The 27,224-nt window shown below is 57.9% G+C and overlaps 1 protein-coding gene across 1 annotated transcript; it reads left to right on the forward strand.

Annotated features, from left to right (window-relative positions):
• Positions 1-25,408, forward strand: LOC111158067 (sodium voltage-gated channel alpha subunit 4). Its single transcript, XM_022519876.1, has 24 exons — positions 1-273; positions 363-481; positions 618-707; positions 1,003-1,131; positions 1,603-1,694; positions 3,350-3,700; positions 4,113-4,176; positions 4,416-4,557; positions 5,344-5,553; positions 6,148-6,301; positions 8,185-8,423; positions 10,190-10,363; positions 11,136-11,492; positions 15,497-15,976; positions 17,828-17,960; positions 18,611-18,765; positions 19,316-19,489; positions 19,577-19,699; positions 21,008-21,286; positions 21,560-21,613; positions 21,916-22,053; positions 22,468-22,572; positions 23,126-23,396; positions 24,183-25,408. The coding sequence occupies exons 1-24, from the start codon at positions 1-3 to the stop codon at positions 25,406-25,408; spliced, it is 5,532 nt and encodes a 1,843-aa protein (XP_022375584.1).
• The last annotated feature ends 1,816 nt before the right edge of the window (positions 25,409-27,224 follow it).

Below are 27,224 nucleotides of genomic sequence, written 5' to 3' on the forward strand. Positions count from 1 at the left end.
ATGGCGAGCTCATCTCTGCCCACCCTGGTGCCTCTGGGCCCTGAGAGCCTGCGCCCCTTCACCCGGGAGTCCCTGGCGGCCATAGAGCGGCGGGCGCTGGAGGAAGAGGCCCGGCAGGAGAGGAACAAGCAGATGGAAATCGAGGAGCCAGAAAGAAAGCCACGCAGTGACCTGGAGGCTGGCAAGAACCTGCCCCTCATCTACGGGGACCCCCCACCCGAGGTCATCGGCATCCCCCTGGAGGACCTGGACCCCTACTACAGTGACAAGAAGGTCTGGGCCGGTAGGGTTTCCTCTCCCCGCCTGTCCATTGTCTGCCTGTCTGCCTGTTCCTGGGTCTCACAGCTCCTTCTCTGCCGCAGACCTTCATCGTCCTTAACAAGGGCAAGGCCATCTTCCGCTTCTCTGCGACGCCTGCCCTCTACATGCTGAGCCCCTTCAGTGTCATCAGACGCGGCGCCATCAAAGTGCTCATCCACTCATATCCTGCCCAAGCGGGGCGTGTGCCGGGGCAAGAATGGGCTGGGGGTGGGCAGAGCCAGGTGCTATAGGCGAGGAGGCCCTCCACCCACCTCTGTTCCCACCTGCTCCCTCACTTTCCTTGACCCTCCCCTGACGCTGTTCAGCATGTTCATCATGATCACCATCCTGACCAACTGCGTGTTCATGACCATGAGCAACCCGCCTTCCTGGTCCAAGCACGTGGAGTAAGTCTCTTCCTTCCTCCTCCTCGGAGGCCCCCTCCCCCCACCCCAACCCGGTCTGGGACATAGCCCACCCCAGGGGTCTGAAATCTGAGGGTGCCCCGTGTGGCACTGCTCTTGTCTTCCAGGAAGACACACACTCTTACTGTCCCCCCCATCAACACCGCACCCCGGGGAGGGGGTGCACACTGTCACTCTCACCAATCAACCTCCCGGGCAGCATATTCCATTTTTGTGACCTCCCTCCTGGGAGGTCCATCATGGCCACGCCTGGCCCTGGCCACCCTCTCCCCACCAGGTACACGTTCACGGGGATCTATACCTTTGAGTCCCTCATCAAGATGCTGGCCCGGGGCTTCTGCATTGATGACTTCACATTCCTCCGGGACCCCTGGAACTGGCTGGACTTCAGCGTCATCACCATGGCGTAAGCAAGGCCTGGAGGGCTTCCCAAGGCAGAAGCTGAGTGGGCTGACCCTCTGGGAGGGGCGGGCTGCAGGGGTGACGGGCAGGTGTGCGGTGAGCTGCCTCGTCCTAGGGGCTGCCATGGCTGGGGTCTGGCTTGGAGGCTCTCCCGATGCCTCCTCCACGTGCCACCACGCGCCGTGTGCCACAACACGCGGCAGTGCTGGACCCCGATCCCATGGGCCTCACACACTGGGAGAGCTGAGCTACCCAACCCCCACCCCCATCAAAGTTCCTGCACTGTCTTCCCCAGCTCTCAGAGCCGAAGAGAAACCTTGGGGCGTCTGACATGGCCTTCCCCCTAACCCCTGTGGTAACCCCAACCACAAGGATTCCTCAGGAATCCTCATTCTGGGCCTAGAGAAGCTGTGACTTCTGCCCTCATATCTGCTCCCAACTCTGACACAGTCTTCACCCCAACCTCCTGGCCCAGGTACCTGACGGAGTTTGTGGACTTGGGCAACATCTCAGCCCTGAGAACCTTCCGGGTGCTGCGGGCCCTGAAAACCATCACAGTCATCCCAGGTACTGGGGAGGTGCAGGGACCCCCTGCCTGGGCCAGCAGGCCTCCCCCCTATGCCCAGGCCTGGAACCTAACATTCAGGTCCAGGAGCCTGACCCAGGGTCACAATGCTCTGACACCAAAACCTGGACATAGTCGGGGGGGCCCCATGGCCAGGGAGGAGAAGGAGCCAGAGGCTGGAGGATGGGCGTACAAGAAGCAGCACAGCAAGGTGGTTAGAGCACAGACTCTGAGCCAGATTTCCTGAGCTCAAGTCTCATCTCCACCACTTTCTAACTTTGACCTCAGGCAACTGGTTCAACCCACCTATGACTCAGTTTCCTCCTCTATAAAATGTGTGTGATAATAGTCCCACTCATTGGGACTCTATAAAATGTGTGTGATAATAGTCCCACTCAATTACGAGGATTAAGTGTGCATGGATGTGTGTTAAATGAAATGAGCAGCTGGGCAGAGCAGAGAACTCATCCTGAGAGAGACAAAGGGAACGAGTGATGGAAAGTCCCAGCCCCGAGAGCTTGATAAGGAACACACCACATAACCACTGAGCAATGAGGCCAGGGCAATTCCAAAGTAATGCATCAAGAAGTATGAAATAAATAGAATCCAGATCACCCAGACCCTCAAAAAAGCACGTGGAAAAACCGGACAAGCTTCATGAAAGACAGTCTGAAAAGAGACGGACCCTGGGAGGAGGAGGATTAGGTGTAAATGCTGGAAAGCACCATCATTTTCGCCTAGTCCAACACCCGCAAATGTGTCTGAGGAAAGTGAGACCCTGACAGGCCTTGGGAGGGGAAGTACTTCCTGAAGGCCACATTGCTCACTGGTCACTGAGTGAAGGCCAGAGTACACTTCCTCAATGCCAGGCTTCCAGCATCCTCCCAGCTCAGAGAGTTTTGATAAGGCAGTGCTGAGTGCCTGTTTTCTGCATCAGGATAAGAAAAGGAAATGAACTGATATGGAAGTGAGAAATGCTCTGAATAGGCCCAAAGAAGAAGTTATGGCTTTTCCATAAATGACGGGACTCCATCTCTGAAAGTTTGTAAGAGTTTCTATGCCTTGTCTGTCCAAAGGGTCAGGTTGCAATAATATCTCCAACTCAGTCTAGGGCTGCTATTCCTTGGGTATGAATAGGCATTGTAAGAAAAAGGGTTCTGTTGTCAAGTAAGTTAAGGAAACATGGTATTAAAGTGTGTTTGTTTCTACAGGACTTGTCAGAGCCTTTGTTAGGATAATCTACAGTCATGCTCCAAGAGCAAAATCTAGAACTGAGACTTGCCCAAACATTTATTGAACCCCTTCTTTTTTAAGGGCACAACTGGGGAGATCAGTGTTGTGTAAAACAGTTTGGGAGTGTTGACTTGGTGACATTTATTCACCACCACCATGTGCCTGTGTGTTGTTCTATGAGTCAGGCAACAGCCTGGAAGGTCCTCATAGTGCATTCTCCTCATGGCCAAGACTCTGTGCCATTCAAATGCTCCATATCAAGGATGTGATGGGAGAAGAGTGGGCTCATTTGGGAAGGCTTCAGGGAAGTGGTGCCCCTAATAAGTCAAGCCCTGAAGGAGATGTGGTAGGCAAAGACCTGAGGGGGGCAGGAGAAGGAGCTTTCCGCCTGCCCATTCCCTACTCTCACACTCCCTCTGGTCAGGGCTGAAGACGATTGTGGGGGCCCTGATCCAGTCGGTGAAAAAGCTGTCCGATGTGATGATCCTCACCGTCTTCTGCTTGAGCGTCTTTGCTCTGGTGGGGCTGCAGCTCTTCATGGGAAACCTACGGCAGAAGTGCGTGCGCTGGCCCCCGCCCTTCAATGACACGAACACCACGTGGTACGGCAATGACACGTGGTACGGCAATGACACGTGGTACGGCAATGACGCTTGGTACGGCAATGACACGTGGTATGGCAACGACACGTGGTATGGCAACGACACGTGGAACAGCTATGAGAGCTGGGCCAGCAACTCGACCTTTGACTGGGATGCCTACATCAGTGACGAAAGTAAGAACTCACCCTGGGGAGGCAGGGGGGAGTACTCCTTCTTCAACCTGGCCCCTGGATTCCGGCTCTTGCCACACTGCTCACCCCTCAGTCGCGCTGCCCGCGCAGGTGCATGGGAGCTGCGCGCATGCGCACGCGTACACGCAAGCGCCCTATCCCGCCGGCTCTCTGTGCCCCTGCTGCATCCCGACTGCCCACCCCACAGCGGAGGTGCGGAGCTCATGGGGCCCGCGGCTCAGCTCCCTGTCATGTATCTACCCAGAGACCTTACTGGAGGGGCAGGGGCAGCCAGAGACCCTCCTCTTGGTGTATTGGTGGACACAAATGTGCCCACAGGCGTGCAACGGGTGCGTGTGTCCACGGTGTGTCCACGTGGGTGACATGTTTCCTTTGTGGCCTCTGACTCCCAAAGGGAACTACTATTTCCTGGAGGGTGCCAATGACGCCCTGCTCTGTGGGAACAGCAGCGATGCCGGGTGAGTGTACAGGGAGGCGGGGAAAAGGTGTCCGAGGGGTGTCGGAAGACGGGAACTGATTAGGGACAAGGACGTGGGGTGGATGGGAACGTAAGGAAAACCCATGGACGTGAAAGGAATCCTTCCGTGTTTGGGGGGCGCAAACAGAACTAGAGGATTTTTCCTCTTGGGATCCCCCGACTGTCCCTCGGCTCGAGTTCTCTTCCGTCCCTAAAGCCAGCACCCCGTTTTATCCGCAGGCACTGCCCCGAGGGTTATGAGTGTATCAAGGCTGGGCGGAACCCCAACTACGGCTACACCAGCTACGACACGTTCAGCTGGGCCTTCCTGGCTCTCTTCCGCCTCATGACCCAGGACTACTGGGAGAATCTCTTCCAGCTGGTAGGACTGCCACTGCCCTGCCTTGAAGCCCTGCCTCGCAGCCCAACCGCCACCTCCCCTTCCCCTACCCCAGCCTCCTCAGGGCAGGACCTGCAACAGGGCCCCCTCCTCCCTGAGAGCCCTCTCAGGGCCCCAGCAGACAGCTTCTTGGAGGCCTCTGACACTGGGGACCTGCCACATCTGAGGCACAGCCTTTTCTTCCTTCTCTACCTTTGCCTTAAGCGCTGAGATCTGTGCCTGGAATAGACCCCCAGGCCTCACAGCAACCAGTAGGGTAGCTTAGAAATTCAACATGGCCCCTACACAAGTATTTAGCTTCTACTGTTTGTATAGGTGGGCAGGTGGCCTCTGGAGCAGCAATGCCTTCTAACACGGATGATATTGATGATGATAATAATAATGGCAACTATTGTTTGTTGAGCTTGTATTAGATGCCAGGCACAGCAGCAACGGTAGGATTCAAGTTGACCCCAAAGTCCGCGTTCACCATTTTAAAAAATTTTCTTTTATCCTGGCTCTCTGATCTCAAGATATCTGTCTCTGGTCCTCAGGGCTCTCTGAGTCAGGAGACCAGGAAAGTCTGGGTCTCAAGTGTGTATTTTGAAGTTCCCCAGAATGTGGCTTAGCCTGCCAAAGATGGCTATCCCCTGCCTCAAGGTCCTCAAGTCACCAAGCTCTGTGAGCGACCCTCCCTGTTTCTGGGCAATGGGTGTGTGGAGAGGGGTGGTGGGTGAAAGTAGGCAGGGGGCCATGTTACACTCCCTCTCCTTCTCCCCCTCTTCCCAGACCCTTCGAGCAGCTGGCAAGACCTACATGATCTTCTTTGTGGTCATCATTTTCTTGGGCTCCTTCTACCTCATTAACCTGATCCTGGCAGTGGTAGCCATGGCGTACGCAGAGCAGAATGAGGCCACCCTGGCCGAGGATCAGGAGAAAGAAGAAGAGTTTCAGCAGATGTTGGAGAAATTCAAAAAGCAGCAGGAGGAGCTGGAGAAGGTCTGGACTCAGGGAGAGGAGGCCAAGGGTTCTCCTGGGGAGGCTGAGACTGGGGGAGAGGCATGGGGTAGGGGGCTGCAAGGCAGGGTGAATATAAGGCCCCAGGCTGGGGGCTTCGGTGGGATGAGAGGCATCCAGGCAGTAGAAAGAGTATTTTGCAGCTCTCTGCCTCAGTTTCCCTATAAACAGCAAGGGATCTGGAGGAGTTAAACCTGAAGTAACCTTCCAGCTCAAATATCTGTGGTCTTGTGATTCTTTCTGGGCAGGATATAGGTCCATGCTGGGGGAGAGGTGTGTCCTGGGGAGGCCCTGGGGTGAAGCCCCCTCATTGCCTCACCACTGCCTGAAGTGTAGGGTTTGTCAAGACTTCCAAGAGTGGGGGAGTCTTCAGGGATGAAGGTCTTCAGCCATTTTGGTTCCTACCCTGTCAATCCCATCACCACCGAGGTCATCCCCCAACCCGCACCAGGCTCAGCACAGGACAAGAAGAGGGACCCCATCCTAAAGGACTTGGAAAGAAGCTCTGGGAGTTTCTTAGTCCATCCACCAGGCTCTGAGGTGGACTCTGTGCCCACCACCCTTGATGATCCACAGGCCAAGGCCGCCCAGGCTCTGGAAGGCGGGGAGGCCGATGGGGACCCAGCCCACAGCAAAGACTGCAACGGCAGCCTAGATACCTCGCTCGGGGAGAAGGGCCCCCCACGGCAGAGCTGCAGTGCAGACAGTGGTATCTCAGACGCTATGGAAGGTGAGTGCTTGACACCCCTAAGGCATCCTATTCTGCTTGTCCTGCCCGTTAGGCCACTTGGACTCTTGGGGTGGGGGGCAGGTGGGGCCTGGCTGGGCCCAGCTTTAGAAGGACAGTAACTTAATATAGGCATCGAAGAAACGGCCGTGATAAATACAGTCCTGGCTTAGCCAGGCCCAGTTCTGGCTGCAAGGCCAGGCTGCTGTGGGAAGTGGGGGCTTCCAGGAGGGCCTTGGGGGTTGCCAAGACAATGGGGAAGAACAGGAGGATCATACTAACCAGGAAGGCCCAGTGTTCTAGAAACTGGAAATCCTGCTCCTCATATGTCTTCTGAGCAGAAACTAAAGGTCAAAGACAAACTCTGCCCAGGTAGAGGTCACAGATTCCTGCAAATCCCCATACTGTCCTACAAGTGTCAGGGAAAGAACAGGATAAGGTAACAAGGGCAGGGTGGATAGACACAAACACGGATGGATGGATGGATGGATAGGTGGGTGGGTGAGAAGATGGGTGGATGGATGAATAGGTGTATGGATGGGCTGGAAGATCAATGAACGGGAAGAGACATGGGTGTATGGATCAATGAGAGGAAAGAGGGGAGGGAGGGAAAAAAGAGGAGGGAGGAGGGAAGGAGGAAACAAGGGAAGGAAGAATAATGGAAATCCAACATGGAAGAGATCTGGTTCCCTTCTCAGGTCCCGCTCCCCTTCCTTTAGCCAGGAAGGACTGGGAGGGGCTAGTGGACTTTGAAGACCTCTAGAGGACACCTTCTCACCTGACTTTATATGACAGGCATCCAGGGATCTGCCCCAGAGCATGCCCCAGGGGTCCTCAGTGTCACTGGCTGAGAAGATCACTTAACGCTACCCTGTCTGGGACCGTTGTGAGAAGTTTTGGGTGTCAGACACTGTTTGAGTCACCTGAAGTGACTTGGGGGTCACCAGTTTGGGGGTGTGGCTGTTACTATCAGACTAGAATCCGCAGCCTTTGAGAGGCCCAATTAGCTAATTCCCGGGGGTGTCCCAGTCGTGTACTTGAACCCAGGTCTCCATGGGACTTCTCCAACTCTTTCCTCATCTAGAGATGGGGGACACTAATAGCACTTCTCTCATAAATTTCTGGTGGTAATGAAATAAGATCCTGCTGAGGCTGAGGACTCCCACAGGCAGCGGAGGCCTTCAAGACCAGCAGGAAGGGCAGCTTTATCCATGGGCCTGACAGAGCCCCTGGGCTCTAGAGCTGGGGGGGCAAGAACAGGGGATGTTTCCAGAAAGCCACTCTGGTGGGAAAGGCTAGACTGGCTGGGGACAGTGGAGGGGTCAGTTTTGCTGACAATGGGAGGGAGAGCCCTCTGGGGGATCCTTGGTTTGCTTTGAATGACACTGGCCAGCAGCAAGTGGAATGGGACCCAACCCTCTGCAGGGGCCTCCCACCTTTCCCTGGGGACCTTCAGGCCCAGCCAGAGATCAGGGGTCTCCTCTGCCAAAGATCACAGCCCTGGGCCATGAGCAGAAGGTGGGAGTCACTGGGGGGCGGGCTTTGTGAGGTATGCCAAGAAGGCCCAGCCTGAGGCAGGGCATTAAGAGAAGGGCTCCAGGTAGGGCTGGCTGAGGGGGTGGGGGTTTGAGGGTGGGAGCATTAATGGGTGGGGCTTTGGGGGTTGGGACATTGAGGGGGTTGGGGCATGTGGGTGGGACCTCCAGGGGCAGGTTTTGAGGGCAACACACCGAGAGGGGGGCTTAAAGTAGGCTTGGCCGAGGGGATATATTTGAGATGTGAAATTCAAGGGGCAGGCCTGGAAGGTGAGACATAAGGTCTGGGTCAGGGAAGGAGGACACGGGGGCTGGGGGTGCTCATCAGGTGTGTTTCTACCCTACTCCCAGAGCTGGAAGAGGCCCACCAGAAGTGCCCCCCGTGGTGGTACAAGTGTGCCCACAAAGTCCTCATATGGAACTGCTGCACCCCATGGGTGAAGTTCAAGAACATCATCCACCTGATTGTCATGGACCCCTTCGTGGACCTGGGCATCACCATCTGCATTGTGCTCAACACCCTCTTCATGGCCATGGAGCATTACCCGATGACAGAGCACTTCGACAACGTGCTCACCGTGGGCAACCTGGTAAGGAGGGGACAGGGAGAGGTGTCACTCCCATGCAGGATGGGGGAGGGGCCACCTGGGATGTATGGAAATATGGGGCACTATTGGGGGCATACGGGGACAAGCCGAGCTTATTCTCCCAGCATACAGGGGACAGGAACTGAGATATAAGGGAGGTACGTGGGGTGATCGATGGGATGTGGAATTTTTTAGGGTATGTGGAGGCAGAGAGAGTGGGATGAGGTGCTAGACATTTTAGGATCAGGATTCAGGGTGTCTGAGGTCCAGGCATAACATTTTAGGATCAGGATTCAGGGTGTCTGAGGTCCAGGCCATGCCCTGGATGGAGGCAGAGGTCGGGGGGTGGAGACATGAGTGACAGGTCTCTACCTTCAGAGGTTGTTGTGGGCCTAAGAGGGACCAAGGGACCTGAAAGTGGGGGCATATGGCCCTGGGCACCAAGGCCCAAGAGGTGCCCCAGGCATAGCCCCTCCCCCCAAGCCCACTGCCCACTACCATTTTCCCCAGCGTGGCCAGGCCTGCTCCCTGCAGGCCTTTCCTGCCTGGCTATTGTTGACACGCACTGATCCGCCTGCTTATCCCTGCCCATTAGGAGCATTATCACCTCGTTTCCAGCCCCGGTGGAGCCTGACAAAGGGAAAAAGCCGCCTCATCCTCCAGCCCTACCCCACCCTTCCCCATTCCCTTAGCATGTTTCCAGATGGCAAATGGGTGAGATGCTCCCCCGACCCTGAGGGTGAGGAGAGCCCAAGGAGAACGAGCTGTGGGGGCCTGTGGCAGTACAATGTGGGTGGCGTGGGCATCAGACCCTGGGCTCCCAGCCTGTGAGGCAGGCACGTCTATCCCATGGATCCGTCTGAGGCAGCCAGGCCAAACTGGGCTGGGGGGGCAAGGGTGTGCCCTGGGCTTGCAGTGCAGCTGCTGGGCCGTGCGTGATGGGCCCAGATTGCCACCTGCCCGCCCCTGCCTACCCCCTGCCCGCACTGCGCTGCCGTCTGGGCACCTGCTATGGCCGGGGACAGCTCCGGGCAGGGCTCAGCATGTGCCTGGGCAGGCTGTAGACCAGGGCAGCTGGTGCCCGGCAGGAGGGGGGCTGTGCTCAGGGAGTTTTCAGAGGCTAGGCAGCCCTTACACCCCTGTGCCTGGTTGATGGAGGGCAGCTCTGGCCTTCTGGATCCCTGGGCTTGCCCCTTTTGGCCCCTACCCTAGACTTCTAAGTCCACCAAGGTTTGCTGAGCTTCAGGACCCCTGCCAGTCACGGTAGAGAGGGTAGGGTGTAGAGACAGGAAGACTGAATTAAGTACCCCAAGACCTGGGTTTGAGGTCTGACTCATTCCCATGTGGGTGGCGTGAGCGAGCACTTGCCGCTTAGCTCTCGGAGTCTCAATGTTCTCATTTCTGGAACAAGGGACCATCGCTCACAACTATGTAGAAATTGGCATCATCCTAGTGAGGTCATGGCATCAACCACAAAGTGCTATATGAGTGCTATATACTATGACTGGGGTGAGGCCACAGGAAGTGAAGTGACTGGCCCATGGGCACAAGGCCAGAAGCGGATGGGTTCAGGTGTCTCAGGGTGGTACCCACTGTGCCCTGGGGCAAGACCATTCCACTCTTCACACACTCACGCATGCACACCTGTAGGCCGCGGGTACCACTGCCTGCCCCCACTCAAGGCTCTGCCAGGAGGTGGGAGTCGGGGGGGACCCCCCAGGCCCCGTGTAAACTGAGGCTCTGTGATGTGGACCCTCCACCCCCCACAGGTCTTCACTGGCATCTTCACAGCAGAGATGGTGCTGAAGCTCATCGCCATGGACCCCTATGAGTACTTCCAGCAGGGCTGGAACATCTTCGACAGTATCATCGTCACCCTCAGCCTGGTGGAACTGGGCCTGGCCAATGTGCAAGGGCTGTCTGTGCTCCGCTCCTTCCGACTGGTGCGTGAGGCCCTGTGGCCAGGCTGAGGAGGGGCTGGGTGGGGGTATGCAGGGGGGATGGGAGGAGGGATCCCCAAGAAGCCACTGGTGCATGCCGCTCCACCACTCAGAACCTTCCTGACTGGAAATGGGGAGAAAGAGAGCCCCCTCCCTTTATCACATAGGGCTACCAGGGACCAAAATGATAGCCCTGGGAGCTGACATTTGGGCTTGACTCCCAGGGACCTGGGTGACAGTGGAGCAGAGACCATACTGCAGACCTGAAGGCTGGGGCTCGGGAAGCTCATTAGTAGTAGAATTGGGAGTCCGGTTTAGGATCCTTTCCACCACCCCATAGGAACACTTCTAATTTTTCCAAACTTTGTTACGGGACCTGTCCTTCATCCACAAACATATAAAGTCTACCGAAATCTGTGTGCCTACACCCACTCCAAAGGCCATCAACATTCCAACAGCCATCAACATCTCTCCCTTATTTTTTGTGGGGGAGGGGATGTGAAAGCAAATCCTGACATATACTGTCTCTGTAAATACTTCAGCCAATATCTTTAAATGATACAGTTCATTTCTTTTGAACACATAAAGAGGATGAGGTGGTCGGATAGGAGGATTCCCATTTAACAGAGCGGCAGACCGAGGCCTCAGCTCACTCACGGGGCAGGGATTTGAGTTGTTCTGGAGAGTTGTTTCTCCCGAGGATGGGGCTCCCTCGGGTCAGGCCGGGTGGGGGGAGGGGGCTGGGCCTCACTGGCGCCCGCCGTCCTGCCCCCAGCTGCGGGTCTTCAAGCTGGCCAAGTCGTGGCCGACGCTGAACATGCTCATCAAGATCATCGGCAACTCGGTGGGCGCGCTTGGCAACCTGACGCTGGTGCTGGCCATCATCGTGTTCATCTTCGCCGTGGTGGGCATGCAGCTGTTCGGCAAGAGCTACAAGGAGTGCGTGTGCAAGATCTCCTCCGACTGCAGCCTGCCCCGCTGGCACATGCACGACTTCTTCCACTCCTTCCTCATCATCTTCCGCATCCTGTGCGGGGAATGGATCGAGACCATGTGGGACTGCATGGAGGTGGCCGGCCAGGCCATGTGCCTCACGGTCTTCCTCATGGTCATGGTCATTGGCAACCTAGTGGTGAGTTGGGCCCGCTGGGTGGCTCCTCTCCCCCCCCCCCCACCACTGCCAGGAAACCCAAGCGGAACATGTCACATTCAATGAAGTCCTTTAAATTGGGCTGTCTTTCCAGGGCCTTTGCCCCATGCAGTTAAACTGGTTTAAATCACTGCCACTGAACTGTGGTCTGCCTCCCCCACCCAAAAGGGCAATTTTAAACAGTTTAACACTGTGGCTTTCCAATTTTAACCTGCTTAAGAATCACCTGGAAGTTTCTTAAAACCCAGATAGATTCCTGGCCCCACGTCCCCAGAGTCTGATTCAGCAGCTTGGGGGCCAGGGCCTGGGAATCTGCCTTTCTAACCAGCGCAGCTGTCACAAGTCCAGAGGCGGACACTGTGAGTAGTACTGTTGAAACCTAGCATTTAGGGCAAAGTAACACGACAACTGGAGGCAGACCCACACTCCAGGCCTAGCTCCGCTGTCATCTGTGTGACCTTGAACGAGCGACTGCTCTGTGGTCAGCTGGGTGCGGGAAGGTGGCACGCGGGGTTGGCTCCAGAACTCCAGGGCCTCCTGTCCCTCTCTCACCCTCTCACCCTCTTCCGTTCCTGGCATCAGGCCCCGGGAGTAGGGAGAATCCAGAGTATGGCATAAACGGCCTTCATCCTGCCGCTTTCTGTGGCTCAGGGCTTCCCTGTGGGGCTGGTGCTGGGGAAGAGCCACAGGGGGCCCCATTACGAGCAGGGGTGCGGGCTGCCGTCACGCTGACCAGCATTTCTGTGGCTGGGGCCCCAGTGTGGCCTGTCTCTACACCCTGATGCCACAATTCCTGCCCTGCTCAGGGTGGGCAGCACTCCTGCCAGGAGCCTGGTGCCCAGCTGCTCCCATGGCCGACGCTGCCCTGGGCAACAGTGGGGTGGGAAGACGCACGTCCCCACGTTCTGCAAAGGCCGGTGGAATCCTTGGGCTGCTAGGTCAGCACTTCTCAGATATCGCTGAGCTCCGGCTGGGGCGGGAGCCGTCCAGTGTCACCTCCACTGAAGTCCTGAGCCCCCAGGGACAGTTAGGCAGGAGAACCCCAGGGCCTGGGGTGTGGGGGAGAGAGAGAGAAGATGCCCCAGCAGAACGGGGGTGGGATGGCGTGGGTAGCTAGCTCTGAGTAGAAGCTTGTGAAGGTAAAGGTTAAGGCCCAGCACGACTGAAAGGGTCTGTAGTGGGTTTCTGTCTGTACGTGGGTAAACTCAAAAACATTGCAAGCCCCTGCTTTTCCACATACTGACTGGGAAACCCTGAGACATTATTTAACCATCTCTCTGGCCTCAATTTTTCTCACGTGGAAAATGGGGATGGTGACAGTGCTGACCCACTTGAGCACATGGTCTGAGCGCCCAGCAAAGCACTTGGTCTACAAGGCGGGGGCTAGGGGGGGTGGGTTGCGGGGAGTGGTGGTTCAGGTCTTTGCCATAGGGGTCACCCCCACCCTCCCCGAGGACTGGGCTTCTGCCTGCGCAGAGGGCTTTCCCTGCCTTATCCCTAATGCGCTCCCAACCCCGGGAGGGAGGTCACGTTGGCACCGAGCTCCGAGAAGCCACTGCAGGGGACCACACAGCTAGTGTAAGACTGAGCCCGGGCTAGAACCTGAGTCTGCGTCAGTAACAGCAGCGGGGGTGAGAATGACAGCGTCAACACGGGCAGTAACGACAGTGACAGCTGACCTCCATGTGCATTTGCCCAGCATTCTGAGCGCCTTCTGTGTGTCTGTCTCTTGATGCTCGTCATCACCTCAGGGGACGTGCTGTTTCATCTCTGCTTTTTAGACAGGGAAGCAAAGGCTCAGGGAGGGAAGCTAGTAACCTGCACAGGATTGGAACCCAAGCAGTCTAGAACCCCTGCACTGCCTCTGTGTGCCTGTCACACAGGCGTGTCACCCCACACACACACACATGCACGCACACGCACGCGCGCGCGCACGCACACCCCACCCATACTCCTTCCCAGCCCAGCTCTGCCTTGATCTGCCCTCGCTTGGCTCAGGGGGAGTAGAGCAGCCCAGGGAGGCGTCACCAGCAGCTCCTTGGGCACTGTCCCCGCCTACTGCCCCCCCACCCAGGCTTCCTGGAAGCCAGTGTCTGCTAGAGGGCACTGGAGGCATCCTGCCAGTGAGTGTGGGGCCCCATGCCCCCTGCATTGTGGCACTTGGGCACTTGCTCTGGGTTACTGCGAAGAAGAGGAAATGATGAGGGCATAGGTAACCCACCCCTCAGAGCCCCTGGGGGAACATGATGTCCATCCCCCTTCCCCCCAGTCCTCTTCCCCACGCCTTGCCTGACGCAGCTATTTCTGTCCTAGGCAGGCGCCGTGTGCAAACCCTCCTGACCCAGAGAGCAGCTAATTCCCATCTCAGATGTGTTTCTGAACACTGGATGCCTCCCCCCCCCACACCCCAGCAAAGGGAAAGAAAGACCCATAAATGTTGGTTGGGGGCAAAAGAAAAGCGGCTAGAGGGCAAGGAGATGGGAAGGAATGCCCCCCGCACACACCTTCTCCCCAGTGTGTGTATTTATAGAAATACGTACTTTAAAGGCATTCTGCTAACATGGTAGTTAAGGTGATGATAAAAAGGCCTTGGAGGAGTCCCAGTGAAACCAGGCCATAAGAGCCACATGGAGAAGTCAGCCGGGGGTGGACATGTACAGGCTCCCCTACTCCTTCTTGTCCACTTATACAACTAGCCCTGTCCCTAGGTGCCCAGAGTAAGTCCCGGCCCTGCCTCCGGCTGGCAGGAACCAGGACCCCCCACTGCAGCTGGGTTTCACTGTCCTCTTTGTTCCCTGGGGAAGGGAGACTGGTGGAAGGCAGAGCCACTAGGAAGGTAGAGGCACAGCCTCTGGGGCTGCCATTCACATTGTAGTCTAAATGAATGATGTCTTCCAAAGTTATGTAATGACTGGACACCTGGATTCTAGCCCTGACTGTGTTGGATGTCTCAGGGCATATCCCTCTACCTCTCTGGGACTTAGTTTCCTTATCAATAAAATGCTGAGCTGACCTCAGAGCTAATCATACTCTTCCCTATACCTTATACCTTCTGCCCTTGCACACATGACAGCCAACATGTTTTGAGTGCCTACTGTGTGCTCTACTTAGACTGATCTTTCAATCTTCACAACAATGCAAGGAGGTAGGTACTAGAACCATCCCCATTATACCCATGAGGAAACAGAGGCACAGAGCAGCGATATGATTTGCCTCAGGACACATCACTAGTACGCCGGGCTTCAAGGCCGAGCAGCATGGTTTCAAAGCCTGCGCACCCCAGTCTCTACTACCACGCAAACCCACCGCACTGATCTGGTCAAAGGTCTGTCTGTACTAGGTGAGAGCTCCCTGACATCACAGTGGGAGAGGCTCAGCAATGGTCTGTCTCTGGAAAATAAAGCTGGAGACTGGAGGGGTAGACCAGTATTAAACCTTTCAGCAGGGAAATGGGAGTGGGAAGAAAGCGAGGTGGAGCAGGGAATCCCGAGAAGAGAAAAGGGGGTGACTAGCAAATGTCCTTCCCAGAGCAATAGGGTACGTTGCTCTGAGCACCAGGGAGCACAGGCTCTATTAACAGACAGGAAAAGAAGGCTCAGCTGATTCAGGGTCCCAATAAGTCCTGGAAACTCAGAAACATGAGCCCTGTTCTTTGTTCTGCCTTCCCAAGCAGCGGATGTGGAGGACAGAGTCCTGGAAAGAGTCCTTGTCACCCAGTGGGCCTCTGCAAACCCTGCCTCTGACCCAATCTTGCAGACTCCTGGCATGTGCCTAAGCCTCAACTTCTCTTTCTGCAAAGTAGGGCCTATAGGAATGCTCCACCTCCCCGAGCAGTTGTGAGGATTCCATTAGGCAATAACCTTTTAAATGTCCCCATGTGGTAGGTCTGATCTGGAGGCCTGAGGCCCCTCAAGCTGGCTAAAGGTGGCACCCTCAGCGGACCCCCTGAGGCTGAGCTCAGGTTCCTCCCAACCCCTGCTTCCCAGGTCCTGAACCTCTTCTTGGCCCTGCTGCTGAGCTCCTTCAGCGCTGACAGCCTGGCTGCCTCCGACGAGGATGGCGAAATGAACAACCTGCAGATCGCCATTGGGCGCATCAAGTGGGGCATCGGCTTTGCCAAAGCCTTTCTCCTGGGACTGCTGCATGGCAAGATCCTGCGCCCCAAGGACATCATGCTCAGCCTCGGGAAGCCTGGGGAGGCTGGGGAGGCCGGGGAGAGTGCCCCAGAGGACGAGAAGAAGGAGCCACCACCCGACGAGGGTGACAAGGACCTGAAGAAGGACAATCACATTTTGAACCACGTGGCCCTGGTTGACGGTTCTCCCCCCAGCACCGAGCTGGACCACCTCAACTTCATCAACAATCCCTACCTGACCATTCACGTGCCCATCGCCTCCGAGGAGTCCGACCTGGAGATGCCCACGGAGGAGGAGACTGACACATTCTCAGAGCCTGAGGATAGCAAGGTGAGCCCATCCCAGCACCCAGCTTGAGGGGCCCAGGGGTCAGATAGACATGGCTTCAAATTTTTGTGTGACCCTAGACAAGTCACAAATCCTGAGCCTCGGTTTCTCCATCTGTAAAATGGGTGTATGGCACCTCCCTCAGGGCAGGGTCGGGAGCAGTAGGTGAGAGGCTGTGTATAAGCACACAGAAGGCTCTCTGTGCATGGTGACTGACAATTAACTGGATGGGACCTGCCTGTCCTTGCCCAGTGTCCCTTCACTCTGGCTCTGCACCTCCACCTGGGCCCCCCCTCACCAGCAGGTGGTGCTCTTGGACAGGACGTTCCTATCTGTGGTGCCTTGGCTCCAGGGTTAGGACCCAAGATGACCCTCTTAAGGCTCCTCTGGACTTGAAGGCCCTCCGGTTACCTCACTGGAGCTGGTCCCAACCTCCCAGGGTGGGCCAAAGTGCTGGGTCTGGACTGGGGACTCTGAGGGGTGGAGGGGGATGGGGGGCCACAGGGGCTGGGTACAAGGAAAGCAGAGAGCTGGGCAGTCTCAGCGGTAGCCCTGACCCACCCATCCAGGAGATGCCCCTCCTCCTTCCTCTTCCCAGCAAGGGTGACAGAGGGACTTGTAGTCATCCCAGGAGCTCAGGCTGAGGCTGGGGCCTCAGCCTGAGCCTCTCCAGGGAGTGGACTCTGAGCCCCAAATCCCATCCTCCAGCTCTGGCAAGGGAAGGGCTAGCACCTCGGGTAGGGCAGGGCCCCTTCCCCATCTCCACCATCTCGGCCCTGGGCCTGGCTGGGCACTGGAGTCTCAAAGAATTTTGCCCTGAAAGCTCTTGACTCCTTATTCCCCCGATATGTGTCACGCTGACTTACCAGGGGGCCAAGTGCCTGCCAAGCTATAAATACCCAGGGAAATGTGGCACCGACCTCGGTATGAGGAGCGGGGGTGGGGGAGGGCAGGAGAGCACCCAGGGCCAAGGCTCCGGGGACTCTCAGGGGGGCAAACAAGGCTCCAAGGGTGATTGTGGGAGTTGGGACACACAAATAGGGCAAGTGGCTTAGTGGGTGCCCTGGCTGACCTAATGCCTGCCTCGGTTTCCTTTTCTGTCAACTGGGCACAAGGGGACCTCCTTAATTTTCTCGTGCCACTCTGGATCCAGAGCTGTCCTCTCCATCTTCCCATTCAGGGACCTCAGCTCCAGCCATGAAGGGGTTCCCTTGAGGAGGGAGGCTAGAGCCAAGAACGTGGCTCAGGACAGGGGGGGGCCTGGCAAGGCCAGACACTCGCCTCCCCAGTCTTGCCCCACTCCCATTGGATTCCCTGTGCTCCAAGCTGGAGCTTCTGCTGGGGAAAGTTTTTCATCCTTTCTGGGCTCCTCAGCCCAGCAGACCCTGGACATGGGAAGGCCCAGATCTTGAGGACACTGCGTGCAATTCCCTGCAGGCTTTGGCAGCCCCGGCTCCATTCTGACCCCTTTCATGCTCCCTCAAAAGCCCCTTCAGGCCTCTTATTCCTCCACTTCCCCAGCCTGGCTCAGCCACCCCCCCCCCCAGCCTCCTCCCTTACCTGAGGCCCTCACCTGCCTCCTTCTGTCCTCACCATCCCTTCCCAGGCCTCAGCCCAGCCCTGCTCCAAACGGAAGTGCGTGAGGGCAGGACCATAGCTGCCTTGGTTGCTGTGGTTCTGCGAAGGCCACAGCACTGGCTCCATAACCCGGGGCTCAGGGAATGAATGAGTGCTGAATGATGAGTAGGTCAGCTCCACCCCCTTTCTCCTCTCCCTTCTGGTCCCCCATCCTGACCTCCTCCATTCACCTGGTGGGAGAACGCAGGGTTCACGTCACCCTGTGGTCCCCTGCAGAAGCCAGCGCAGCCCCTAGATGGGAACTCCTCCGTCTGCAGCACTGCCGACTATAAGCCCCCTGAGGAGGACCCCGAGGAGCAGGCTGAAGAGAACCCTGATGGGGAACAGCCCGAGGAGTGCTTCACGGAGGGTGAGGGAGAGCTGTGTGCGTGCACCCCTACTGCCTCCCCTGGCGCCTCCGCCAGCCCAGCAGCCCCTGGAAGGGACAGACTAGGCCAGGGCCTGGGGTGCAGGTGACATCCCGGCCCAGCCCCAGCCACCTGCCTCCTTGAGGACATCTCAAGACCATGTGCATCACTGAGAGCAGGCAGAGCCTCCCCGCAACCCCCCATGCTGCCATGCCCTGACACAGCCTGGGAGAAATACAGCCCCAGGGAGGGGCACCAGAGCCCGAATGCCTCCCAGCCCCTGACCCCCTGAGCCTCAAGCATGTGCGGTGGGTGCACACCAGGCCCTGCGGACTGCCGCACGGAACCCCCACAAGGCCCTGAGTGTGACCCAGTGCTTGGGAAGGGCAGGTGCTCTGGAATGGCTGCTCCAGGACTATTACCCTCCTCGGCTTCACCAGCAGAGAGAGGCCAGCCTGGCCCTGCAGGAAAGAGCCCTGCACACCCCCTGCTGCGCCCAGGGCCTGGGCTGGGCAGTGTGAAGCCTGCCAGGGAGGGGTGGGGAAGATGGGCTCAGCCAATCTCGGGAAGGGGGTGGGAGCATGCTGCCTGCGGGTCTGGGGCCAGCCCCCAGTCCTGTGATGTGGTACCCTTGCCCCCTTCCCTCCCCCAGCCTGCGTGCAACGCTGCCCTGTCCTCTACGTGGACATTTCCCAGGGCCGTGGGAAGATGTGGTGGGCGCTCCGCAGGGCCTGCTTCAAGATTGTCGAGCACAACTGGTTTGAGACCTTCATCGTCTTCATGATCCTGCTCAGCAGCGGAGCCTTGGTAGGCATGCCCTGGGGGGTGGGCGTGGGCAGCGGCAGGTGCCAGGCCCAAAGGAGGCCCTCCTGGGACTCCCTACCATTTCATACCATGGGAGGGATGAGACCTGGGCGGTCTCAGCCCCAGAGAACCCTAAAGGGACTCGCTTGTGCTTGCGGGATATGACGCAGAAAGTTGTTCATTTTCGTAAAGCGACAGGCAGGGTCCAACTCTGTGTGCACCCCCAGTGACAGGTGGCGGCCAGGGCAGAGGTGGGAAGGCCCTGGGAATGTTGAGTGAAGGGGTGGTCAGGGCTGAACATGTGTCACAGTGCAGGCCCCCAAGCAGGTGACTGAGTGTCACCCCTGGGGAAGGGCTGCTGAGCGGCTTCTCTCTGTGGGGAAACTCGCTTGCCCTATGGGCCCCACAGAGTCTGGGAAAAGCCAACAGCCTGGCCTTGGCCTGGTCCCAGTCCAGACCCCGGGAAAGCCATGGCAGTAGACTGGGTGGGGGCCGGGGCTGCCGCCCCCGCCTCTGTAGCTCCGGCCACCCCCAGCCATGCTGGCATCCCCAGGCCTTTGAGGACATCTACATCGAGCAGCGGCGAGTCATCCGCACCATCCTGGAGTACGCGGACAAGGTGTTCACCTACATCTTCATCCTGGAGATGCTGCTCAAGTGGGTGGCCTACGGCTTCAAGGTGTACTTCACCAATGCCTGGTGCTGGCTGGACTTCCTCATTGTCGATGTGAGTGTGCCCCGCGGCCAGATCCCAAGGCACCCCTGGGGCAGAGGAGGCCCTGCCCGCCCTGACCAGCCCACTCTCCCTCTGCAGGTCTCCATCATCAGTCTGGTGGCCAACTGGCTGGGCTATTCGGAGCTGGGACCCATCAAATCCCTGCGGACCCTGCGGGCCCTGCGTCCCCTGAGGGCCCTGTCCCGATTTGAGGGCATGAGGGTGGGTGCCCAAGGGGGCTCTGAGGAGGGCTAGGGTTTGGGGGAGCAGCCACCGCAGGGCGCGGTGCGGTGAGCACAGGTCTGTACTCCAGCCACCACTCGGGGAGGAGAGGCCGGGGACTCTGGGCCCTGCTGAAGGCCAGATTTGAGGACTCCCAGACATCCTTCCATACCACCCAAATGCCCCTTCCACCGCTCAGCCCCTCCTTAGCTCATCCCTGCCACCTCTGGGGGGCAGCAGAGGCTGCATCAGCTCCTAGGAAGGGCGCTCCTTCCCTAGGAAGGAGGAAGAAGGAAGGCAGGCCCGTGGGTGTCGAGATGTCCCTCCCCGGCCTCAGACCCCAGCTCACCAGAACTCTGCAACCTGGACAAGCAGGCAGGGCCTGGGCATGGGCTCTGAGCCTGCCCACCCTTCCATCAGGCCCTTGAGAACAGAAGTGACAGTAAATAATAGAAGCTTTGGCCAAGACAATTGGGACTTCTCCAGCCAAGAGAGGTCTGTTGGGAATAAGACCCACTCACAGGGACAGATGTCTGTGCAGCAGCTGGTCGCAGGCCAGCAGGGCGCTCAGCCAGAGGGGCTCCCTCCTGTTCATGCAAGGGGCCAGCCAGTGCTGGGTCCTCCTGCCTCAGAACCAGGGACTCCTCCTCCCCAAGGGGAAATGACCTGCCCATGCAGCTGGAAGGTGCCCCGGCCAAGAATAGAGCTATACCCCAGGCATCACCAGGTCTGTGCCGCCCACTCTGTCTGGAAGTCATGAAACACCTTCTCCTCAGAAAGGGCGATTCTCAAGATTAGGCCAACCCGACAGAGTGAAGCTAGCCTGTGCAACCAGGGCTGGGGGTGGGGCACAGGGTCCTTCTCCTTTGAAGACCCCGATGGCTTCTTTTCTGTATCTGTGTCTCTAATGCTAGGAACGGATGCAGGGGGCCGGGTCATGGGGGCTGAGTTTCCTATGGGGGCCAAGAAAGGAGTGTTTGTCTCCTGCCTAGTGACCCGTGGCCAGGCTGCTTCCAGAGAAGCCTAATGCCCTGACTCTGGGCTGATAGCTCCAGCCAAGCAGAGAGCCCTCTTCAACCACTAGGCCCGCAGCACCCCTACTCTACTCCTCACTTCCCCACCCCCACCCCCAACATAGAGCCCAGCAGACTTCTCCCCCAGGCCGGGCTCAGAGCGACCCTCTTCCAGGAAGCCTTCCCTGAATAACCATGCCCAGCCCTGTCTGGTCCCCTTAGTGTAGGTGGGGAGCCCTGTCCCAAAGGAGCCTGGGTAAAGATCTGGCAACAAGCCCTCGCCCCGGCCCCCCAGGTGGTGGTGAACGCCCTCTTGGGAGCCATCCCCTCCATCATGAACGTGCTGCTTGTCTGCCTCATCTTCTGGCTCATCTTCAGCATCATGGGCGTCAACCTGTTTGCCGGCAAGTTCTACTACTGCATCAACACCACCACCTCTGAGAGGTTTGACATCTCCGAGGTCAACAACAAATCAGACTGTGAGAGCCTTATGCACACAGGCCAGGTCCGCTGGCTCAACGTCAAGGTCAACTATGACAATGTGGGTCTAGGCTACCTCTCCCTCTTGCAGGTGGTAAGTGTAACCCGCTGCCCTTGCACTAAACTGAGATGGAAGTGCTCCCAGATTCTTACTGTACCTGCACCCACTGCTACTCCTCGTTAGGAGCCCACCCCCCCTGCTTCCAGTGCTGTGGGACCCTGAGGTAATATTTAGACCTCTCTGGTCTCTATGTGATGCCTGCCCTGTGGGGCTCTGGGGAGGACCAGGCTAGGGTGAGGAGGGAGACTCATGGATGGTAGAAATGGGAAGCAGCCCCTCTCTTCAAACCTAACCACACTCTCCCAGGCCACCTTCAAGGGCTGGATGGACATCATGTATGCGGCGGTGGACTCCCGGGAGGTGAGTAGGGCTCACCGAAATGTGGCTGGCAAGCAAGGCAGGGGAGAGGGTGCAGACCAGAAACACAACCATCCCCGGCCCCATGCCACCTCCTGAGGAGCCCCCAAACTCAGCAGCCTGAGGGGTAGAAGGGTCCACCTCTGGGCCCTAGGATGCCCTTCCTGCCAACAGTGAGATGGGGAGTGGGGAGCAGCCAACATTCCCCCCAACCTCTCCATCCCATCCCATCCCACCCCCATCCCGTCCCATCCCGCCCCATCCCTGTGGCTGTCCCATCCTGTCCTGTCCTGTGGCCTCTGCAGAAGGAAGAACAGCCCCAGTACGAGGTGAACATCTACATGTACCTCTATTTTGTCATCTTCATCATCTTTGGGTCCTTCTTCACCCTCAACCTCTTCATCGGTGTCATCATTGACAACTTCAACCAGCAGAAGAAGAAGATGAGTGTCCACCCACCCTCCCTGGGCTCTATCCTCCCTCTCTTCGCTCCCTGGTCCCTTCGCTCCCTATAGTCCCACATGCCGCCTCAGCCCCTACCGTGGGGTGCCGGTGGGATGACTGATGCAGGAAGCTTGGGTTCAGATCCTCCCCGGCGACTTTGAGAAAGTGACTTGGCCTAGGCTATGAGCCAGTGCTGGTCCTCTTCCACACTCTGCTGTCACCCCACTCCCCTCCCTCCTTTCTCTGGACCCTGCAGACCCCCTTCCCCTCCCTCCCTCCCTCAGCCCCTATCTCTGGGCCCTCCAGGTCCCCTTGCTGGTGTGGGGGCTGCTTTAAGGGTGGTGCCCAAGGTGGGGAGGCCTTGAAGACACAGGAGAGGAGCCCTCAACCTTACCGGCACCATCCCATTATACTTTGGAGGGAAAGACATCTTTATGACGGAGGAACAGAAGAAATACTACAATGCCATGAAGAAGCTTGGCTCCAAGAAGCCTCAGAAGCCAATTCCCCGGCCCCAGGTACCAGCCCTCTGAGCCCCTCTTCCTAACAGCCTGGATGAACCTTCCACCCAAGGGGGCCGATGGGGACCAAATGCAGGCTGCCCTCTGCCCACCAGGCAGTGTCCCTACTGTGAGGCTGGGGCCACCTGTGGTGAGGCTGGGGCAACAGTGGCCTCAAACCCCAGCCACTGGTTTGCCCCTCACCTGACCTTGCACAGCCCGCCGTGTCTGCCCATCCCTTTAGAGGGAGGGAGGCCCCTAGAAGTGGGTGGAAGAGGATGTCCAGACACCCTCCCTGGTGAGCAACAATTCAGGAGTAGGAAGAGAGGTTGCCAGGGGAACCTGAGGGGAGAAAGGGTCCTGGAGGGAGGATGCAGCCCATGGAACCTCCAGAACATCCTGTCCGGACAGGTCTCCCCTCCCTGCCATGGCCGATTCTACCACGAGTCCTGACACCCCTCTGTCATGCTGTGTGTAACCCCATGGCCCCGGCCTGTCCACACCGTGTGGGTCCTGACCACTACATCCCCACATTCACCCTCCGCACCCTCACACCCTCCTTGTGCTGTAGAACAAGATCCAGGGCATGGTGTATGACTGCGTGACCAAGCAGGTGTTCGACATCACGATCATGATCCTGATCTGCCTCAACATGGTCACCATGATGGTGGAGACGGACGACCAGAGCCAGCTCAAGGTGGACATCCTGTACAACATCAACATGGTCTTCATCATCATCTTCACCGGCGAGTGCGTGCTCAAGATGCTCGCCCTGCGCCAGTACTACTTCACTGTGGGCTGGAACATCTTCGACTTCGTGGTCGTCATCCTGTCCATCGTGGGTGAGCGGGGCCGGGCTGGGCAAACCCACCCAGGGAGGCCTGCGGCTCCCATCCTTGCGCTCACACACCTGCCCTTGCACCTGGAAAGCTCGCACACGCATGTACACGGACACACATGCATAGGCTGCTGGCGTCCACACCATGCCCAGAAAGCACACGGGCCGGGCTCACACGCAGGCCGTCAGCTGCACACCCACGACACACTTCTAAAAACGTTTGCTCCGTTAGTAGATGCACACTTGGCTGCCGAGGTGCCTAGTGGAAGACAGACGGTTCCAGTATCCGTACACACACAAGTGCACAGACGTGTGTCAGTGTGATAGCAACTAACCACTTATTGATCATTTATGATTTGCCTGACACTGTGCCGTCCCAGGAGGTAGGTGCTGTTACCACCTCTGCTTTACAGGTGAGGAAGGTGAGTCACAAAGAAGTTAGGCTCAGAGTCACACACAGAGCTGTCCTCCCTTTGTCTCACCTGGGGCTTCTACAAACAGCCTTGGGAGTCGGCTTACCCTCAACCCCATCAGCCTGGGCATACATATCTCACCTCTTTCCGGCTGTGTCAGGGTGGAGCGGAGCTCCCACCCCCAGGACCCTGGGAGAGCCCGGCCTCATCGGTCAGACCATTTGGGCTGTGCTTCTCCTGCTCCCTTCTGGGGAACAGCACACCAGGCCAGGCTCCCTTGAGCCCCACATGCCCCCTCCACCCCCCCCACCCCGCACCTGCTCCCTGACCCCGCCTCCCACCCCAAGGACAGAGCTCCTCACTCTTGCTCTCTGCAGGCCTTGCGCTCTCCGATCTGATCCAGAAATACTTCGTGTCACCCACACTGTTCCGAGTGATCCGCCTGGCCCGGATCGGGCGTGTCCTGCGGCTGATCCGGGGGGCCAAGGGCATCCGGACTCTGCTCTTTGCCCTCATGATGTCCTTGCCTGCCCTCTTCAACATTGGCCTCCTCCTCTTCCTCGTAATGTTTATCTACTCCATCTTTGGCATGTCCAACTTTGCCTATGTCAAGAAGGAGTCGGGCATCGATGACATGTTCAACTTTGAGACCTTTGGCAACAGCATCATCTGTCTCTTTGAGATCACTACATCAGCTGGCTGGGATGGGCTCCTGAACCCCATCCTCAACAGTGGGCCCCCCGACTGTGACCCAACACTCGAGAACCCGGGCACCAGCGTCAGGGGTGACTGTGGCAACCCTTCCATTGGCATCTGCTTCTTCTGCAGCTACATCATCATCTCCTTCCTCATCGTGGTCAACATGTACATTGCCATCATCCTGGAGAACTTCAACGTGGCCACCGAGGAGAGCAGCGAGCCCCTCAGCGAGGACGACTTCGAGATGTTCTATGAGACGTGGGAGAAGTTCGACCCCGATGCCACGCAGTTCATCGAGTACAGCCGCCTCTCAGACTTTGTGGACACCCTGCAGGAGCCGCTGAGGATCGCCAAGCCCAACAAGATCAAGCTCATCACGCTGGACCTACCCATGGTGCCAGGGGACAAAATCCACTGCCTGGACATCCTTTTTGCCCTCACCAAGGAGGTCCTAGGCGACTCTGGGGAAATGGACTCTCTCAAGGAGACCATGGAGGAGAAGTTCATGGCTGCCAACCCCTCCAAGGTCTCCTATGAGCCCATCACCACCACCCTCAAGAGGAAGCACGAGGAGGTGTGCGCCATCAAGATCCAGAGGGCCTACCGCCGGCACCTGCTCCAGCGCACGGTGAAGCAGGCATCCTACATGTACCGCCACAGCCAGGACGGCGGCGGGGACGGTGGCCCCGAGAAGGAGGGCCTGATTGCCACCACCATGAACAGGATGTATGGCCAAGAGAATGGGAACAGCAGCCTGCCGGGCACGGGTGAGGACAGGGGCTCGACGGGGGACTCTGGACCGGCCATCGGGCTCATGCCCATCAGCCCCTCAGATGCCGCCCTCCCTCCCTCCCCGCCCCTGGGGCAGACAGTGCGCCCGGGGGTCAAAGAGTCTCTCGTCTAATAGCAGCAGCGAGGTGGCCCGCTGAGCCTGGCACAGCCCCCCCAAAACCCTCATGGTGCCTGCTAACTGAGGGAGCAGGCTTTGAGTCTGCGGCTGATTGGCTCCCTGGCTGGGACAGGATTTGGCCACACTGGGGCTGACCCCCCAGGCCGTGGAAAATGGGAATTGCACTCGAAGACCACCCTGGGCCTGAGGCTCTCCCTGCGTCCATGGTTTCTCATTTCAAGTTGTTCCACCTCCTCATGGGCCCTGCTGCCTCTCCTCTTGGGGGAGGTCAGAACATCAGAAATCTCTGCCCCCCACGTGGGGGAGGAGTCTGCCTACAGTGGAGGGATGAGCTGCCCTCCTCCACCAGAGTCTTAAGGGCTATAGGCCTCTCCCCAGGAAGTGGCTCAGGCTCCCCAGGCCTCTCCCGGATAAAGATGTCTTAACCTCAGTGAGAGCAGACTCCTGACCCAGAGCCTACCAGCCCTCCCCTGCCTGGGATACAGCTACGTCCTTCCAGACCACAAGTTAACTGGAGAAGAGAAATGTCACTGGTCCACAAGTGGTTCCCTGAGTCTGGCTGGCCACTGGATCCTGATGCATCCGGCTGGGGTTGTGGCCCCTGAAACCATGTCCCGCTTTGTCCATTGTGCAGCCCCTGGCTCCCCCGACCGTCCCCTGGGGGAAGAGCAGGAGGGAGGGTTCCACTCAAGGATGGTCTTCTTCTAGGAAGCATGGAGGGTTGATAGAGGTGGGGTCCCGCCAGCCGCATCACTGCCCTGGAGGCTTCCTTGGCCAGAGCACCCAGACCTGGGGCAGGGGCAGGGACCCTGGAGCCCGGGGGTAGGTTTCTGTTCCCTCCCTCCCGCTTTAGCACCACAGGGCTCTCTGTAGCCTCACTCAGCCTCCAGATCCCCTCAGCCCCTGCCACACCCATCTCTCCCTCCCTCCTCATCCTTCTCTCCCCATCCTCAAAGTGATCCTAAGAGTGTTGTCCTTGAGCCCGTGTTAGATTTTAACACCGGGATGTGCACAGCTCCCCTGGCTCGGGCCCAACCTTCCAACTTCCTGCTGCCTGGCACACCAGACAGCATTTTTATTGGCACCCCTGGTCCGGGCATGGCCGCGCCAGGCCTCTTCCGGCTCCCGGAGAACAGATGGAGGCCGAGCTCAGAGGAGGCATGGAGACACCTCAGGCATCACTGGATTTGCTCACTTGTGTGTGTACCTTGGGTCTGCTTCATGCCTGTGTGTACAGCTGTGTGTGCATTCGAGTCCTCAAAGCACTGTGTCCTGCCTCTGCGTGTGTGTGTGTTGTCTCTAGTGTCCGCGTGCCCCTGTAGTCTGACTGGTGTACGCGTGTGTTTGTCCTGTGCAGTCCTGTCCATGGGGTGTGCCTGTGCTGTGAGTGTGTGAATGAGTGTGAACGTGCATGGTAAGGTTTGCACGTTGAGTCCCCGTTGGCCTTAGTTCCTCTTCTCTCTCTTGTTTCTTGTGAACAGTTTGATTAAAACTCAGGAAGCAGCAAAACCTCCAAAACAATGTGGCTGTGGGTGTGGGTCTGTGTATGTGTGTGTGTGTGTGTGTGTGTGCGTGCGTGTGCGTGTGCCCACAGGCTGGAGCCTCTCTTTCTGTCTGCCTTACTCTCTGGCCTCCTGGCCAGCCACTGTCCCTTCCTCCTATTCCCTTCATCACACCCATTGCCTCAGCCCCACTCCCTGTGTCTTGCCTATGTCCTCCATGGAAGGAGGCCCCACTCCTTCTACCTTCCCACAACCGTCTGTCTCTTCCTTTAGAAGATACATCCTAGAGAGGGCAGCCTCCTCCCTGA

The sequence above is a fragment of the Enhydra lutris genome, unplaced genomic scaffold, assembly GCF_002288905.1.
Source record: "Enhydra lutris kenyoni isolate GAN:26980312 unplaced genomic scaffold, ASM228890v2 scaffoldscaffold57, whole genome shotgun sequence".
NCBI classification, from domain to species: domain Eukaryota; kingdom Metazoa; phylum Chordata; class Mammalia; order Carnivora; family Mustelidae; genus Enhydra; species Enhydra lutris.

Excerpts from the sequence above, each read along its gene's own strand:
- LOC111158067 (XM_022519876.1), top strand. The coding sequence starts at position 1 with ATGGCGAGCTCATCTCTGCCCACCCTGGTGCCTCTGGGCCCTGAGAGC. Across the intron at positions 4,558-5,343 it reads GGGAGAATCTCTTCCAGCTG|ACCCTTCGAGCAGCTGGCAA; the intron begins GTAGGACTGCCA and ends CCCTCTTCCCAG. Across the intron at positions 11,493-15,496 it reads TGGTCATTGGCAACCTAGTG|GTCCTGAACCTCTTCTTGGC; the intron begins GTGAGTTGGGCC and ends CCTGCTTCCCAG.